General features: G+C 32.4%; 2 protein-coding genes across 3 annotated transcripts; one reads left to right on the plus strand and one right to left on the minus strand.

Moving 5' to 3' along the window:
- LOC109358325 (ubiquitin-conjugating enzyme E2 22-like) lies at positions 9,632-11,742 on the plus strand. Of its 2 annotated transcripts, XM_019602491.1 has the most exons (7): positions 9,632-9,751; positions 9,886-10,030; positions 10,110-10,187; positions 10,424-10,536; positions 10,695-10,798; positions 11,211-11,581; positions 11,661-11,742. In XM_019602491.1, exons 1-6 carry the CDS (start codon positions 9,749-9,751, stop codon positions 11,575-11,577), a joined length of 810 nt encoding a protein of 269 aa, XP_019458036.1. In that variant the 5' UTR covers positions 9,632-9,748; the 3' UTR covers positions 11,578-11,581; positions 11,661-11,742. The 2 variants fall into 2 exon arrangements, with proteins under 2 accessions (XP_019458036.1, XP_019458035.1); XM_019602490.1 differs by having other exon boundaries at positions 11,211-11,741.
- On the minus strand, positions 16,061-18,160 carry LOC109358327 (calmodulin). Its single transcript, XM_019602493.1, has 2 exons — positions 17,978-18,160; positions 16,061-16,671 (listed from the first exon to the last, which is right to left on the minus strand). Exons 1-2 carry the CDS (start codon positions 18,051-18,053, stop codon positions 16,298-16,300), a joined length of 450 nt encoding a protein of 149 aa, XP_019458038.1. The 5' UTR covers positions 18,054-18,160; the 3' UTR covers positions 16,061-16,297.

Genomic DNA, 18,463 nt, shown 5'->3' on the forward strand with positions numbered 1-18,463 from the left:
TGTCCAAAACCCAAGCATAGTGAGATAAAAATCTCAGTAACACTATAATGACAAAACCTTTGAAAATATGGCATTCCTAGCCGTAACAAGTACACAAAAATCTCCATAAGGAACAACAAAAGAGAAATAATAATACTTTCACTTAATTTTATATTCTAGCTCATTACACATATCTTAAATGTAAATAGGAGGAATATAAACTGAACACATCATAACGTTTCAATCAATTTGCATATAGCATTAATCGCCTAAACTTTCAGTCCATTATTAAAAGTTTGCACACAACATGCCCACTGGAGGTGCCTGCTACTCACTCAGTGCCCCAAGTAAGTAGGAATGTCTTATCCCATTTCCGGAAATAAGCTCGTCTTCATGCGACTGAGAATTTGTTTACTTGGTCAATCAATGAATTCTAAGATCTCATCAATAATCAAACAATTGGATCATAGACCCCCTCAACAATCAATATTATCTATTCACAAGGGAGGAGAGAATATAGAATTAAGCACCAAGTCAAGACATTCTCATATTACTATATTATTGCACACACATTTGATATACATTATAATTTATATTGTACACTAATGTATGGAACAGAGTATTGCTTTATGGTTATATGGCTATTTCATATAATTTAACAGTGAAATACGTGCATTATAAATGCTTGTACCTAAATTATGAACACACCATTCAATTACTAATCAAATTCATAAGGCCATCAAAATCTTCATTGGTATCAGGGGTTAAAACAATATATGGTACAAATATATTTTTCTTCTACACATTATAATAAAAATCATAACATCCTATACAATCCAAAAGTCAGAAACAATATGCCATTAATTCAAACTCAATAGATAGTCAATCCCTGGCAATTACTATTGTGATTGTTCCGTGTGTATTCCACATAAGTTGATAAAAGAACATAATACAATCAGAATAAGGATTCCCAATTCTCAATTTATGGAGTTTTAGGGTTTTAGTATTACCTGATAATGAGTTTATGTAGAAATCTTGTTCCTTCTCTTCCCTTCCCTTCCTAATTTTCTTTTCCTTCTCTGGTGGCTCCTAGGGTTCCCCTTTCTTCTTACTCTTATATATAAACTAATCTAATATCTTATTTACTATTAAATAATAATTCTATCTATTTTATTCTCTTAATTGATTATTATTATATTATTCAAATCTTAAATATATTTTAAACTATTACATAGTTTATTTAACTAACACTAGGCACATATAAAAATCGTATAACAATCGTTTCATAAAAGCTCAAAATCATACACACTAATTAACAATGACTCAATTTATTAATTATTATTTTGGGGTGTTACAAAAGACGTCATCAGACTCTATCCGGAATACACAAAATAGAAATTCTAAAGTTAAAAGGATCTTAATTTACAAAACTTTCATCGAGCTCTGCCCAAAACTTAAAAGTAGGAAAACTAAAAATACACGAATCTTAACATTCAATAGTTTTTTTCTTGGGCTCCGCCCGAATCACAAATATAAAACTACAAATATAATACTTTTATACTTATCAATATAAAATATAATAGAATATCATAACTGCGAAAGAACAATCAATATAATCAAGCCAAAACGAGCATATCCTAATCAGAGCCACAATCCAACATAGCATGTATCCCTAACTGAATTACAGTCAAGACTTTCATCCTATTCCCAAAATGAGTATCCATACTGCATATATACTCAACCTGCATAAACCACGTATACCATACAAAAGAAAATAGAGGAGGAAGTAAGATACCAACTATGACGACCATAACATGAATTTATATAGATTATAACATTAAAGAAACACAAATATATACAACAATTGTAATCAATCAATGTCAACCATGTGCAAATGATGTATGTTGTATCCACCTTTGGACATTGGGAGGAATAACCATAGGCATTAAATCGTGCAATGCAATGTATGCGGTCCCTCACAACAACATCCATAGGCAAGCAATCGGGAGTACATGTTCTCTCTGGTGTGTCCAACAACACCAAAACACTTTACACTGATCCAGACAGCTCAAAGGGGGCGTTAGAGTTAGATTGGTTTAAGAATAGCTATCTTGGCCTATGCTACTTCAACTAATTAACCCTCAAGGTATCACGATGCAAAAACATCAGAACCACCCATATTCACTTCCAATATATTTCTATCCTGAATTTTTCCAATCAAAAACCACATTTTCCAATGTAATGATGCATGCGCACTAACTTCAGTTAGCCATATAAGTCTTTTAAATCAATTATACCCACACTTTACCCGTCGTAAGGCATAGTCTATCTAACCATCTTAGTCTCAAGGACTCACCATTAATAACATTAATACCCCGAGGTACAAATTCTCAACTTAACCATTACTGTTTTAGGATGACCTATGAGACAATCACCACTTACGGACACAATGATGTTAAGAAGGTAAATAAAATAACTTTGAACCCCACCCAATAACTCTACACCTTCAAGGTGTTCAAACAGTCTACATCTTCCTTACTCCAATAATCTTGTCTACCTATCTTTGAATTCATAGAATATATTGCAAAGATTTTAACTTCAAATTACACATATGCCCCACTTGATCACCCATTTAGACCAATTCGTGGTAATTAATAACATATCAAACTTAACTCACAACTTATATACGCTATCTTTATTCTCAACTCAACAACCTAAAAACAAACAACAAAAGCATGACAACGCTCTCGTTTTTATATCCTCACATCCAACTTTAGCACTATTTACCCTAACATATTAATCTCCTCAAGAATTTACAATTTATATCATTTATATAATATATATATATATATATATATATATATATATATATATATATATTTGTGGTTACTCATCTAGAAGAACCTTCACATCAAAGTTGATAAAAGATGTGCTACAACCATAAGATATAAAAAAATCAAATATATGAATCTCAACTATATGGATGTTTATTCCCTAAAGCCATTATATTTTTATTTACTCAATCATTACGTCATCACATTGTTCACACCCATAATTATTATGTGAAAGCAATCCTCTCATTCCTATTATTATTATTAATATTTTACAATAACAAGTAGATAATAATTCACATCAATATCGTTATCACTATAACATCACATCAATTTTATACATACCACACTACACATTATCTATCATCATATTAATCAAAATACACCTTGACCATGGAACTTAAAACATGTTGGCATATAGACATTTAATAATTGCAGTATAAGCATTTATCACACTCAATTATTATCTAATAACACGCTTTCATGACGATGTGCACCATATACAAACACTTTATACGATGGTAACTACAATTAAATCAATTATCAAAACATAACATATTAACTATTAAGCATCATACAAGACTCAACTACATAGTCATGAGCTCGACTCTCCAACTTTGAGGGAGTTGGAGAACTTTAATGCAATAATCTAAGACCACTTGGTCTTCTCCGTCACCTTGGCCACTTTGAATCATCGTTTTAGCTTCCTTAAATGTTCGCTACCATGTCACTAACATCACTTGCCCCCAAACAATGCCACATCGCTCAAACAAGACCAAAAATCAATTAAATTCAATTCAAACTACACTAAAATTCACACACAATTACATGTAAAAAAATTAATATATGAGTATACAATTGCATATAATTTATTAGGCATTCTTTTCATTCATTACCCCTAAGTAATTTCAAACTTTGTATACAAAGCTTTTGATTTTAAAATACAAACCTAAAATAGATTCAAGTTTTGTTTTCTAAAAAAATAGAGTAGTTTTCATTTTTTGTTCGTTTTAAGACACAATGTGTAAACTAAGTATTAAGATAGTTTATCTAAACGAAACAACCAACTAAATAAAAAAATAAAAATCCACAGTCCCAAGCTACAATGGTTTGACCATGGCCTCTTGATGAGAAAAACTTAATTTTCATATTTTACTACTTCATGAGATTAAGTATAAATAGAAGACAAATTAATCAAATACTGTGAACAACATATAATATTTTGAAGCTTCTAACCTCTTTCAAATAGGATTAGTAAATGATTTACAATTAACTAAATAAACAAAACAAAAATAAAATAATTAAATAGATATAAAAAAAAGTAAAAAGAAGGTAGCAAGAGGCACCTATGTACCTTAATATCATAAGGTTAATCATTGGGCAAAATGATTCTCATTTTCCATATCACCATGGATGGTAAATGAATGGTGGGTTGTGGTTATAAAAACTTGTACATGCATTTGGGTGTAAGAGATGATGGATTTGTATGATACATGAAAATGGAAAGGGAAGCATATATACATAAATACGATAGAGATGATGAGATGTAGATAGAACATAGGTGAATTTGTTGCAAAGATAGGCACTTGAATCCAACAAAACCTTCTAACCTAGAAAGAACATGAGAAAAAGAGAAAGAAAGAAGTTTTGGGGTAAAAAGGAGAATGGATGGAGGGTTACTTTGTTTTTTTCTTCTTCTAGTGGGAGTTATAAGGATTAAAAAAATTTCAATATATATATATAAATATAATTATTAACTTTGAAACCAAAAGATAAGTCTTGGTGTGGTTAGGAATAAAGCTAAAAAACTAAGATAAATATAGTTAATCATCAATCTATAATATTAGAGAACAAAACTATCACATTTTATACATTTAACACATGTTGAATTGTTTTACAACATGTTTTTATTAGTTTGTTAGCTAATTGGTTAGCTAGTTAGTTTACACTATAAATAAGGCTTTCCATGCCTTGATCAATTCAATGAGAAATATCCACAAATTTTATTTTACGCTTTCGCAACATTTTTGCAATATGGTATCAGAGCCTTCATCCTGAAGGCTTTGGTTACCATTGTGCATTCTCTAAAATTATTATCTTCCTCTTCCAAGATTCAACAAAGAATCATCGCTAACAACTCAACATGAAGCGGAGAAGTTTGTGAAGAGAGGAAATGTTTCTGGAAGAAAGGCAAGAAGGAGCAACCAAACTGTGGAAGCTGGAAAAGGCTCAAGTTATTGAATCTATTGCTGGAATAAAGACATACGAAAATGCATCTCGGAGCTTTTGTATTGTGATTGGTTCAGATAAGCCAATTATGCTCATGAAAGTCTCAATTGTGTTGTGATTAGACGTTGCCATTGAAATTAGAATTGTAGGAAACACAAATTCAATTTCTTTTTGTCGAAACAGAGAAGAATCTTGTTAGTAACTAGGTTGTGTTCTTGAATGAGAGGCCTCATCAAAAAGGTGTCACAACAACAATAACAACAAGAAGATTAACAACAACAAGATCAACAACAACAAGAAAAAGAAGATCAACAACAACAAAAACAAAATCAATAAGATCAACAACAACTAGATCAATTGATTGAGAAAATCCAATCACGTTAGGATCGAGATTCTGATCTATTACATTGTCACGATATCAAATCAAATTATCAAGCTAGAATTAATTGACATTACCCTCCAGCTTGAGGGAGATATTGGAGAATGAAGTTACCACATTTTACACATTTAACGCATGTTGAATTGTTTTACAACATGTGTTTATTAGTTTGTTAGCTAGTTAGTTTACACTATAAATAAGACTTTTCATGCCTTAGATTAATTCAATGGGAAATATCCACAAATTTCATTTTATGCTTTCACATCATTTTCGCATTATATAAATAACTAAAAATATCTTTTAAATATATTTATATTCCTTTTAGTTCAATCTATAAAAATAATATATTTTTACCACTTATATTATTCAAGTTAAAAATGGAAGAATTCAAAGTTATGTTGTTAGAAACCTTTAAAAATTATGAAAATAATCACATTCACCTAAATAACATTTTTAAAAGTAAAGTTATACTAAGGATCCATTCAAATAATTAAAGATTAATTTAATAATTCACTTTTGGATGAATTACCGGTAAGGGAAAATTGTAGTGTTACACAATACGTTCATTTTGGTGATGTTTTTTCTCTCCCATTGATGAATTAGGTTTATGGTGATTTATTTTCTCATCGATAATTATTTTCATGATGATTATATCAATGATTTCATTTCCTACTGACCATCATTCAGATAATGCCTCTTTTGTGGCAGTAATAAATTATATTAGCAATAATTTCTTTCACATTGATGATCATCCTCATGTCGATTATATGTGATGATTTTTCTGTTCACAACATCGTTCAACAGTTTTTTTGTGGAGCCCACATATTTATGTTGGAAAATATTTAAATTGATAGATAATTATTCTATTTATGATTTAGTTAGGCTTTACTTTATTTAAGTCTATTTATAATTTATCTTTATTTGTTAGTTGAAAGTGGAAGGAAAAAAGAGATTGAACTACTTTGATGAAATAAAATTAACAAACATTTTGTGTGTGTTAAAAGACAAAAAAAAATGAAATAAAAAAATAAATGATCAAATATTATATAACATATGGGTGAGTATAAAGTGAGTTACACTAGAAAGACCAACTTGATCCCAAATATTGACCAGACTAGTTTTTGAACTTGAATCTAGATCTGATTAAATTTAATCATATCTTTTATATAAAGTCTTCGTAATATTACTTATTATTATGGACATATAATTTGAAATATGAAATGATATATATGTAGATATTTTATTGATCATATTTAAATGTATGTATATATGATAAGAAATAGAGAATTAATACTATTTTAAGCTAAAGAAATATCATTATTATGTACGCAACTGAATAGACATATACAAATATGATGAATGACGAATCATATTTATCTCTTAGAAGATTCTAAATATTAATTGAACCTAATTTTTGAACCTAGACTCGGAACATAAACCCAATGAAATCCAATCATATTAATATTCTATCAAAATAGGACTAAACCTAAGGATGGGAATGAGGTACATGTGCGGGAAATGAGTATTTTCCGGTACCAAATGACTTTTCAATTTTAATTATATTTTGATATATATTTAATAATAATTTATATATAAAAATAATTATTATTTGATAATATAATATATACGATAATTTTATGATTATACTTCAATCACTAAAATTTATTATGAAATAATAATAAAATAGACAAAATATAATATTAAAATAATAATAAAAATATATAAAATATTTAATTAAAGTATATACATGAGTAGTCATGAGACCAATATTATGATACATATTTTCACTCATAAACTATTTTATAAATATTTTAACAAATACTTACTGATTAAATATTTTTGTCATCCCTAATTAAGTGAAGGAGTTAGGTCTCACGTTCCTAGCCCATTATAACGTTTTTTCAAACTTAGCATAGTGACATCCGCAGTGTGATCACGCTCGGCCAGATCGCGTAGGCACTATTCAATTTGTGGAAGAAACAAGGATCCAACGTCTATAATGATCAGATGTGGCCCAGCAACAAGTCATTTAAAATTCATTATTTTTAAATACCCTAATCTCTATGTATATTAATGTAACATCTATAGATTATAATTCTATCATTCATTTATATTATCTTCTTAAAAATTTCAGAGAATTGATAATTTGAAAATGAATAATAGATCGATAATGTATAAAAACTCTTACCAAAATTAACTTATTCTGGAATTAATGAATTAAATTACCAAATTCATAACATCCTTTCAAATGATTAATTAATGACATCTCTATTTTGGTTCCACCTTATAAAAACAAATATTAAATATTTATTTTTGAGTATTCAAAGTTTCACGGCGTATCAATCAATCAATCATTCCAAGGAGGAATCTCTCTTCTTTCTCACTCCCTATCTTGTCTCTCTCTCTCTCTCTCTCTCTCTCTCATTCCTCTGTGAAGGTGAATGAATTTCTCATATTGATTTTTCACTTCAATTTGATTTTCATGTTCTGGGGTTTGCATTTTCTGTGCAATTGTTTCACCAAATTGGCTCCTTTCCTAAAATTCTCTGTTAAATTTGATGTTTTGAAGATATGCCAGATAATCTTTTGGGCCTATATGGTGCATGTGAATGATGCTTTTCCAATCTGTTAAGTTTGTTCTTGTTTTGTGTGATATCTTTCATGTTAGATTAGGAATATTGAGATTATGGGGTTTGCATTTTCCTTGATTAGGGTTTTGCCCTTGTGATTAGTCTCATTGTGTTAAAAAAATAGAGTTTTCAAAGGCTTTGTTGTTCTTCCCAGTCTCTCTCTTCTTTTTTGGGGGAAAAGTGATTTTTTCTTAATTTATGTTAAGGAATTTAGGTTTTTGAGCTTATGAGTTTTTTTGTTCTTATGTGGGTTATTAATTGATAAATTTGGAAATTTTGTCCTTGGGTGGTTGTTGTGCTTGTGTTATGCTTCTTAATCAGATATGGTCTTCAATTTTTCCAAGTTTTGGTTCTGTGATGTGTAGAAGTGTCTGCAAGAGGATTAAACTTGGATGCTATGATGTTCTTTTATATGTGTAAATTGTATGTATTGTTGTTTTTAGTTCACTGAAATGAGAGGTTTTAAGTTCCGGAAATGGGTTTAAAATAATTTGTGTGCGTGTGGTGCAAATTGAGTTGGGTCACAACTCACTATTTGTTGTTTACATATTTGAGGTTAGTTGATCTTTCTCATGGAGAATAGTTGGAAATGTAATATTGTTATTCAATCTTCACTATTGCTTTAGCCTTTAGGTTATTTGAGATTCTAGATTTCCCTAAACATGAAAGTGAATGGTGATCTAAGATTGAGCACCTTCTTTCTAGCCCAAATTCAAGTATACTTTCTTGTTTGAATCCCATGTTTGTCTAACAATAATTACAAAAATGATCCCAGCTTACAAGCTGCAATATTTCTAGCTACTAGCCTTTAATTTTGATTGTATATCAAACATTGCTGCCTAGAGTCTAGGGAAAGGTTGGTCTATAGTAGGTAAACATACCTTGCATTTCCAAGAGTATAATTTCACGACTTGAACCCGTGACCACTAGTTCACGTGGCTAAGCTCAAATTGTTGCGCCTTGGGTCTTATTTTACTAGTCTATCAACAACAACAGCCAAACCTTAATACCACTAGGTAGGATCGGCTACATGGATTGAATGATGTCATAATGCTCTACTATAAAGCATATTCATTGACAAAGCATCAATCTCTAGATACTTTATAATCATTTCGCCTATGGTTTTCCTTCTTCTCTAGGAATTGGACTAACCTCTATTTGATCTACTCTCCTTACCGAGACTTCTACCGGCCTCCTCCACATACTGAAAAATGATTAGGCTGTTGGAATGGTCTAAATATAACATTGAAATCTGTAGACTCACATGTGTCCGTCTATCTGTTGTATTGTGGTTGAGGTGTAGTCAAAATGCATATTTTATATTGGTCTAAGTGACTCGGGCATTCAAAAGCTAATTTGGTATGAGTATATATTGTACTGCTTCTCAGTCTCATCCTGCCTGTGTAATGCTTGTTGACCCCTTTATTTTCTTTTGTAACATTTTGGTATTCTTGTTCACACATACTGTATGCTAGTTTATGCAAAAACTGGGAAATTTCTTACCAAGCCAGATTTTCTATTCTTTTTATTTCTTTCTTCACTTATTCATGTTCAGAAAAACCTTTGCAGGAACTTTTGCTTTGGTTTGACACTTCGATTGCACCTTTTTCTCTGAGCATTGAATTTGAGAATTCACTTTGAGAAGGGTTCATTCCAACTCACTGATAGAGCAAAACAGAGAGTCGGGTGCTTTTGTGCTGATGGTAAGCTTTTCTTTGCCCATGTGACTGGTTACAAAACATGTTTCATTTGCTAATTTATATGAATACATTTGGCGTGGTTGTTTGACTCTGTTCTGGATGTTCAATATTCTTACTGTGTGATGCCTTCACTTTAGGCAACTAATGAGAATCTTCCACCAAATGTAATAAAGCAACTTGCCAAGGAGTTGAAAAATCTGGATGAATCCCCTCCCGAGGGCATTAAGGTTGTGGTAAATGATGATGATTTTTCTACAATATTTGCTGACATCGATGGTCCAGGCAAGTAACTTTATGTTTCTACTTTTTAATGTACTGGTTGAAGAGATCTCAAGCTAACCAGATTAATATGTGCTTGCAGCTTGGACTCCTTACGAGAACGGAGTTTTCCGCATGAAGTTGTTACTGTCCCGTGACTTTCCACATTCTCCACCTAAAGGTTTGTTTAGACAGTCATATGGACCATTTTACTGTAGTCTATTTACATTGTCAGTACCGAATGTTAGTTTTTTTCCTGTAGTATTTTAACTCGGAGTCTTGTAAACATTTTTATTGGGTAGACTATTTTTGTTAAACCAAAAGAGCAAAGACATATTCCCTGTAGTGATCTATTGCTTTTCTGCTGTGTTTTGTGACACTGTTAAACTTGTGAAGCCATTGAATTTAATGTTGCAGGTTTTTTCCTAACTAAGATTTTCCATCCAAATATTGCAACCAATGGAGAGATTTGTGTCAACACACTTAAAAAGGATTGGAATCCTACTCTTGGATTACGGCATGTTCTAATTGTAAGTTTTTGTCTGCTGTTTAAGCTAAATCTTTTTGTATTAATTATTTTAACCTATCTGCTTGTAAGAGACTAAGGAGACCTGTTTAGATATTCTTGATTCATTGAATTTAGTTTTGCATGATTGGTCTTCCTAACGTTGGTTCCGATAATGAACAGGTTGTTAGGTGTTTATTGATCGAACCATTTCCAGAATCAGCTCTAAATGAGCAGGCTGGGAAATTGCTGCTTGAAGACTATGACGAGTATGCTAGACATGCCAGGTGAGCTGTGAGGCTATTCTCGTCAATTATTTTTTGTTCGGGAACTTTGGAAGTTTAATGTGAAACTTTCAGTTGCTTACTAAGTGTTACCTTGTTCTAGGTCATAATATGCGGTGAATGAATTTTAGCGACATTTTAATCGAGATTTTTTTTTAAAGATTATTTCCTTATCTGCCAAGTTCATCCCAGACACCTATTTTTCTGATCTTGACTACTTCACTCAAGCAACCTTTCTGGGTAGACTATTCTTGATTAAGAATTCTGGATTTATTTTATTGAGATCAATAAAAATTTCATGAGTTCAATAAACCTGCAGGTTGCATGAGCTGGTTTTGATGCCGGTTTTCGCATATTTGATTTGTAAAATTTCCCCTTATTCATGTTATTGAGGAGATTCAGTTGTTGCATGCAGGCTTTACACTGGAATCCATGCAAAACCAAAGCCCAAGTTTAAAAGCGGAGCTATCTCTGAATCAACCACTGCTCTGAATGTTGATCAGACAAACACCTCAGTGCTTAGTGCTGAAATAAAAGCTGCAGCATCGGTTGCGGCATTGCCACTGCAGTCCTCATTAGCCCCCTCAACCACAGCAACAAGAGGAAATGATCAGGAACATGCAGCGGTTGTTCCGACCGAGACAGTTGTCAATGTTTCTGCTGCTGCTACTACGATAATTTCTGCTGCTCCTGCACCACAGAAGAAGGAAGGTGGACAAGCAAAAGCTCAGCCAGACAAGAAGAAGATAGATGCTAGAAAGAAAAGTTTGAAAAGATTGTAATAAGGTTGTTCAATAATTGAACTTTTCATTTGTGGCTTAGTTTTGCTACTTTATAGAGAGGAAAAAAGGGAGGGGTCTCCTTGGAAGATTGATTTGATTTGACATTTTCTGTAATGAGCAACTTCTGTTGGGAGTAAATGGATGAAATTGAACTATTTTCTCTTTGGCCTTTGTGTTATTCTGAGCAGCACCTTTGATAATATATTCTTAGAAGAATATCGCCCTACCAGTGTTGCAATATCCTTGTTTTCAGCATGTCTAGGATCACAACAATTCTCACTCTATCATAAATATCCTTGTTTGCTCAGTAATCAGAACTCCTTTTTTCCAGAGTTGTCAGCAATATTTCTCTACACATCTTATCATACGTTATATTATATAAAAGAAATAATTTTGATCATACCCTTTAATGTTTCTTATTGTAATGCAAAGAATGACGACTTTCATTAAATAGCTTACAAGTAAAGTTATTTCATCTTTTCACAGTATCTTAATGACGAAGACTTTTCCTTCTTCACCCTTAATGCATTTTATTATCTTTTTCCCTACCCTTAATAAGCCTATAAATACTTTTTCCCCTTTCTTTATACTTATAGATTGGTGTAACATCCACTCTATTTCTAGTTGATGTTTCTCTTAACTACCTTATTATTTTTCCCATCTTTAAGCATTTTCAGATTAGGGTTTAGTGAATGTTGCACATTTTGGCTTGCTCCTACACATCACACTCAACATGCCATAGGCATCTGAATCCTTTTCCACAAATGTTCCCTACTCAGCCTCTTTTCAATATGAACCTTACAATGGTATAGGGCTATAGGCTATAGTTTTGGAAGGGGAAGAGGGGGGCAGAGAATGTTTTGATAGGGGCTTTAGTAGTTGCTCTCATGCTTCAAGTTCTGGTCATAGCTGTGCATCTCATGGAATGAATCAACCTTCCATACTTGGACCAATGCCATTTCATCAATCTTTAACACCCTCTTTCACTACTTCAGTTCATACAACTCCAAGATTTGGTGTCCAGTTTCTGGTGTCCATCTAAACTCATGAATATGCCTGATATGAATGGTCAAGACTAGATCTTCATGGGTAATGGTTCAGTTATTTCCATGACTAGTATTGGTTCTTCAACTTTTGTCTCTCATATGCATCCTACTAATAATCTTTCTCTAACAATCCTCTACTTGTTCCTTCAATCACTAAAAATTTGGTCAGTGTCAGTCATTTTGCTCAAATTGTTGCTATGTTAGTTCTCAGTGAAGGGGCACTGAGCCTTTGAGTATGTACCAACTTAGGCATTGTAGGCTTGGTCATTCAATGAAGAGATTGTAAAAAGTGTACCTCAATACTCCTTCATTGTAATATACCATTCATAAATAAAAAGATTGGGTTTTGCATTGTAATATACAGTTTCTTATTGTGTATAACACACCCTTTAACTTGATCCTTATAGATCTTTGGGTCCCGACAACTGTTATCTCTGCTAATGGGTTTTATTACTACATGTCAATTGTTGATTCATGTACTATTTTCACTTGGATCTTTTTCTTAAAACAGAAATTGGAAGCCATTTCTTTCTATAATAAGGTCAAATCAATCCAAACTTAATGGGGAGAAGAATTTACACCATTTACTTCACTTATTAATGAGTTTGGTATAACTCACAAGTTTATTTGTCCACACACTCACTGTCAAAATGGTGTTTCCAAAAGAAAACATTAACATATAGTTAAATAGGCCTAACTCCACCTTATTCTAGGAACTTGCTTTTTTAGTGCTGCTTATATGATAAATAGACTCCCTAGTCAATCCCTGAATGGATCTCTCCCTTATACTTTGTTGTACAATACATCAATCACCTTACTATAAATTCCTATGTTTTTGGTGTAGCTGTTTTCCTTGTTAATTTCAATGTATAAAAGCTGTAAGTGTGTCTCCCCTGGTCAGAGACTTTATATCTCCAAAGATGTCACATTTAATAAGTCGAATTTTCTATAGAGAGTAAAATATCTCTTTATCTAAGAATATAGATTATCTCTCTAACCACTAAAATTATGACATATGTATGTCTATGTCTTTGTTAACGTTTCATTTTAAAACCAATTAGTGATAAGAGGAGTAGCCCAACAATATTTAAAGTTTTAAATCATGTCTAGGAGAATTAACAGACCATATGAGACTTACTTCCCAACATTGTCCTCATCCTCCATTTCTTCTTCTCCTTCACCTACTTCTGATCCCACTAGTTCCCCTGCTACTACCAATCCATCTTCCTCACCTCTGAATTCTCAGTCCAATCCACCAGTCATGTAACCACATATCTCATCAGTTTCTTCAGACCCTCTTCCTACATCTATTGATCATGCATCCACTCTTAATTCTCATCCCATGCTTACAAGATCCAGAACTGGTGCCCTCAGGCACAAACATCCATCTGCATCAAATGTATCTCACTATATTGTCTTGATCCTAGATATGCTGAATTGGCTCATACTATTTCTCAATGGAGAATTGCAATGCAAGATGTGTCTTTAATTTGGCTCTGAAACATAGGTGGTGTTGGACCTGACCACGATAAGGGAGCCTCTCCCCACCGGAGAGTTCCACTGTATCGAAGTATGAGAAGAGTGGAGAGTCACAAATGAGATACCATATCTTGCACCAAAACCTTAAGACATTAGTTCCATGAGTTTTTTCCACTTATAAATTCTTTCACTCCTCCCTTCCTATCCAATGAGACTCCACACTTCAATAAACCTAACACGTGAGACATTCAAAACATCGACGTAAATAATGCCTTTTTAATGGTGTATTACATGAAGAGGTCTACATGCATTAACCTAGAGATAGATCTTAGTATGCACATTGCATAAGTCCATATATGGAATCAAATAAGCTCCTAAAACTTGGTTTCAAAAGCTCATAGAAACTCTTATTAGTCTTTGCTTCAGAGTTCGGAAAATGCAGATGTGATCATTCTCTATTTTTTGAACATTGAACTAACAACAAACAATTAGATTCACAGATAAGCCGAAAAAATCAAATTCAATTTCTAGGAGGACACTTGTTAGGCTATGGCACAATGTGAGTATAGTTATGCTATGGTATGATTACAGTGGGGTGGAGTCCTTTTGAACTATCTATATAGGTTCTATGTAACACAAACAATAACTAATTACATATTAGAGTACAAAAGGTAAACAAATTTAGGGTAAAAAAGAGTTGGAAAGGGTGATTCCTCCACTTAAGGAAATTATGCAGAAACCTCTACAAATTATCTCTTCCACGTTCGAGTCCCTTTTACCTTTTCTGTCAGTTTCATTTCCCAATTGTGCTAGTACCTAATATATTGTTGCCTTTTTAGTCTAATATGTAATTAATTCCTGTTAATGTGAGATCCAACCTTGATAGATCGTTTGAATGATGACTATTCATAATTTTGTTTTATCCGTACAAAAAAACATATTTGTAGACATAATTCCACGTGTGTGTTTTAACACATTTGTATCTTGTGTAAAAAGAACACATAACTTTGTCCACAGATACTGTAAGCAAAACTATATGTTATGAGTTTCAAAACATACATTGTAGTTTTTAAAATCCAAACTAGACAGAAGAAAAGTTGCACCACGTTTTAATTATCTTGAATAAAACACAGATATTCTCTCCTCTTGGGCCTTCTAAATGTTGAGGTAGGGAACACCATCAACAAAGAAATCCTCCTTTTTGAACTATTTTGCAGGCTAAGTTTGGAATACAAATGACATTTTTTTTTCAGTTGATGCTATTAGGTTGATTTCTCAACAACGAGATATTTATGAAGAAGAAAAATCTGAGGATGTTCAATAAACATGTTAAAAGTAGACAAAACATAACATGTTGATTTAGTACACTTGTGTATTTATTTTAAAATAGAACATAACTATAGTAAGCATAAGACATTTTGCTTCTTGTAAAAAATCTAAGTGCCACTACCCCACTTTGTATTACTTCATATATCGATGTCTGAAGGAAAACATTTTGTCAAAACATTATTTCACATTTTGTATCACTCTTTGTCTCCTTATGGTGATTGCTAGAAATTTTAAGATACAGATTTTTTATTTAATTTTTCTTCATTGATACCTGTCACTAGGCTTTGGCACATCAATGATAAAATGTGTTACAGGTGATATAGTACCCTATCTGAATATAGATATGCAAATACTTCATGCTGACAAAAATGGAAAACCTTCATTCAATTCAAAAAATATGTAAGATCATATTCATAAGTGTAACTGGATCAGAAACACTTATTGAAAATAAGACGTTGCTCTAGTAATGTAAGACCCCATTAAATACTCAGAACGATCAAAAGTCAATGGTGTAATTCGTAGGAGTGACGTTTATTGGAAGGGGCAACTACGCATCACGAAAAAGATTAGTTCCTTATCCAAAAAGGTGATAAGATATTATTGGTAGTATCAAAAAAAATAAGAAAATCGGTAGAAAGCAAACTGAAATAAACATAAAAAACTTGAGACAGAGTCAGAAGATAAAACTATCAAGACATCATTCCATCACAAGCATTAGCAGCAGTTACCACTAAATGTCTTGAAGGTTGGATAAAAAAACCATCAAATAAAAAGCACGGAAAACAAGAAAAGGACATTAGGCTAGGTTTACCATCATACAAGTCAGCCTAGTCCTAATTATTTTTTTTCAAGTCTTTGCTTCATAATCACTTGGCCATCATCACCTTCACAAATTCCTCGTAATTTATCTGGCCATCGCCATCAACATCAGCCTCCCGAATCATCTCATCAACTTCTTCATCAGTGAGCTTCTCCCCAAGGTTGGTCATCACATGGCGAAGCTCAGCAGCAGAAATGAACCCGTTCTGGTCCTTGTCGAAAACCCGGAATGCCTCCTTCAGCTCCTCTTCAGAATCAGTGTCCTTCATCTTCCTAGCCATGAGGTTTAGAAACTCAGGGAAATCTATGGTACCATTACCATCAGCATCTACTTCATTGATCATGTCTTGGAGCTCTGCCTCAGTTGGGTTCTGCCCTAACGACCGCATAACAGTTCCGAGCTCCTTGGTGGTGATGCAACCTGCAAGGTCAGAGGCCATTTACAATCAACAAGAGTTCCCAAATTCTTTTGGTGCAGAACAAGATGCACCAAATGGAAAATGATTCTTGCAACTCTCATACCAGAAATTTAGTTTGAGTGGCCACACCAAACCAAATATATCTCAACATGCAAACTGTTAAAGGAGGCCAAAATACATAAAGATAATGACAAAGTTAAGAAAATCATCACATACCCATGACCCCATCTGCATTGGTTAATAATGTTAATCAGTTTTTTGTTGCGTCGAGGGTCACCCTCTATAGAGGGTGGCTCAGTGCATAAGGCTCTCACCTAGTGGAGTATGGGGAGGGTAGACGTACACGGCCTTACCCCTCACAAACGACGAGCTTGTTTCCAGAATAATGTTGATAAATTAATAAATGAAATAATTATGTTCTAAAAACGTTGACATCCTGCTAGAAGCCAATAACCTGTTCATATACATCATTAATCAATACTGAAAACATCATTAACCAATGTAACGAAACGTGAGACTATTAGCGCGTAAATTACCAATTGATTAATGAAATAATCATGTTTTTAAAAATTGACATCCTGCTAAAAGTCAATTAACAAATTGATGTACATTGTTCATCAATATTCAAAACATCATTAACAAATATAACAAGATTTGAGAACTTTCGAGTATAGAAACTATTAACTGCTGAGCATATGCTCATAAGGTACACACAAACCATCAATCATGTAAAACAGGGAATCATGGATGTTAATACAATGAGAAAAGGTTTCAAATGCTTCAGACAAATAAAACTTCAAACTTCACAAGGAATTGGGTTCTGAACATATTTTTAATTCAGATATTCCACATGCCTAAAGTTTTGAATTTTATATAGCAACAGCTGAAATTATCTTTTGGTGCTGTCATATTATATTTGAAAAATAATTAGGTTTCAAATTGCAATCATGTTGCACTAGCCAAAAAAGACAGCCCCAGTGTGAATTCGAAGACTTCCAAAACCACAATATTTCGATTTCCATTGTGATCAATGACCTGGATTTAAAACATTAGTTTCCATTAATCTTTTCAGTATTTCATACCCCCCTTTTAATTTTTACATGAAATTTTCAATTTTTAAAACATATATTGTCATATACAGTTTTTAACTATAAAAGCGTAATAAAATAGAAACAGAAAGAATCTACCAACAAAAAATCTTAACCTAGAAACAAATAACAACAACAACAATAATAAGAGATCTAAAGAAGAAAAAAGTTAACATAATCATGGTATAAATGATAGATGAAAAGAGAAAGACGAAGTTACCATCGCCATCCTTATCAAACAAGCTGAAAGCTTCTTTGAACTCAGAGATCTGTTCATCAGTGAGTTGATCTGCCATTGTTTTTTCTTTGTTTCTCTCTGTTTTTTTCTGATGAAGAGAGAGAGAGAAAGTGAAGAAAACAAAGAGTGCTTTGAACCTTGTACTTCCGACAAAGCCTCCACTTCTTATATATGAAATTATGAATAACATCAAACACATCATTTTTTTTTACAATAAATAAAAATGATTTTTTTCCTCTCTTTTTTAGGGAAATTGTTGTAATAATGTATTTCTAAAAATATTTTTAGAAATCACTTTTCAATTTATTTTTCCTCAAAATTGGCTACAATTTTTATTCCTCTAAATAACATAATACTTTTTTTTGTTAATTTAATTCACAAGTCGTATTGAGTGGCATGACTTCTAAACACCTAATTATTATTATTTTGAAGTTCATTCATAAGTAGTGATGTTTTTAAGCTACTCAA

Source organism: Lupinus angustifolius, chromosome LG10, assembly GCF_001865875.1.
Source record: "Lupinus angustifolius cultivar Tanjil chromosome LG10, LupAngTanjil_v1.0, whole genome shotgun sequence".
In the NCBI taxonomy this organism is placed as follows: Eukaryota; Viridiplantae; Streptophyta; class Magnoliopsida; order Fabales; family Fabaceae; genus Lupinus; species Lupinus angustifolius.

Excerpts from the sequence above, each read along its gene's own strand:
- LOC109358325 (XM_019602491.1), top strand. Across the intron at positions 10,031-10,109 it reads TGCTGACATCGATGGTCCAG|CTTGGACTCCTTACGAGAAC; the intron begins GCAAGTAACTTT and ends ATGTGCTTGCAG. Across the intron at positions 10,188-10,423 it reads TCCACATTCTCCACCTAAAG|GTTTTTTCCTAACTAAGATT; the intron begins GTTTGTTTAGAC and ends TTAATGTTGCAG.
- LOC109358327 (XM_019602493.1), bottom strand. The coding sequence starts at position 18,053 with ATGGCAGATCAACTCACTGATGAACAGATCTCTGAGTTCAAAGAAGCT. Across the intron at positions 16,672-17,977 it reads GTTTGATAAGGATGGCGATG|GTTGCATCACCACCAAGGAG; the intron begins GTAACTTCGTCT and ends CTGACCTTGCAG.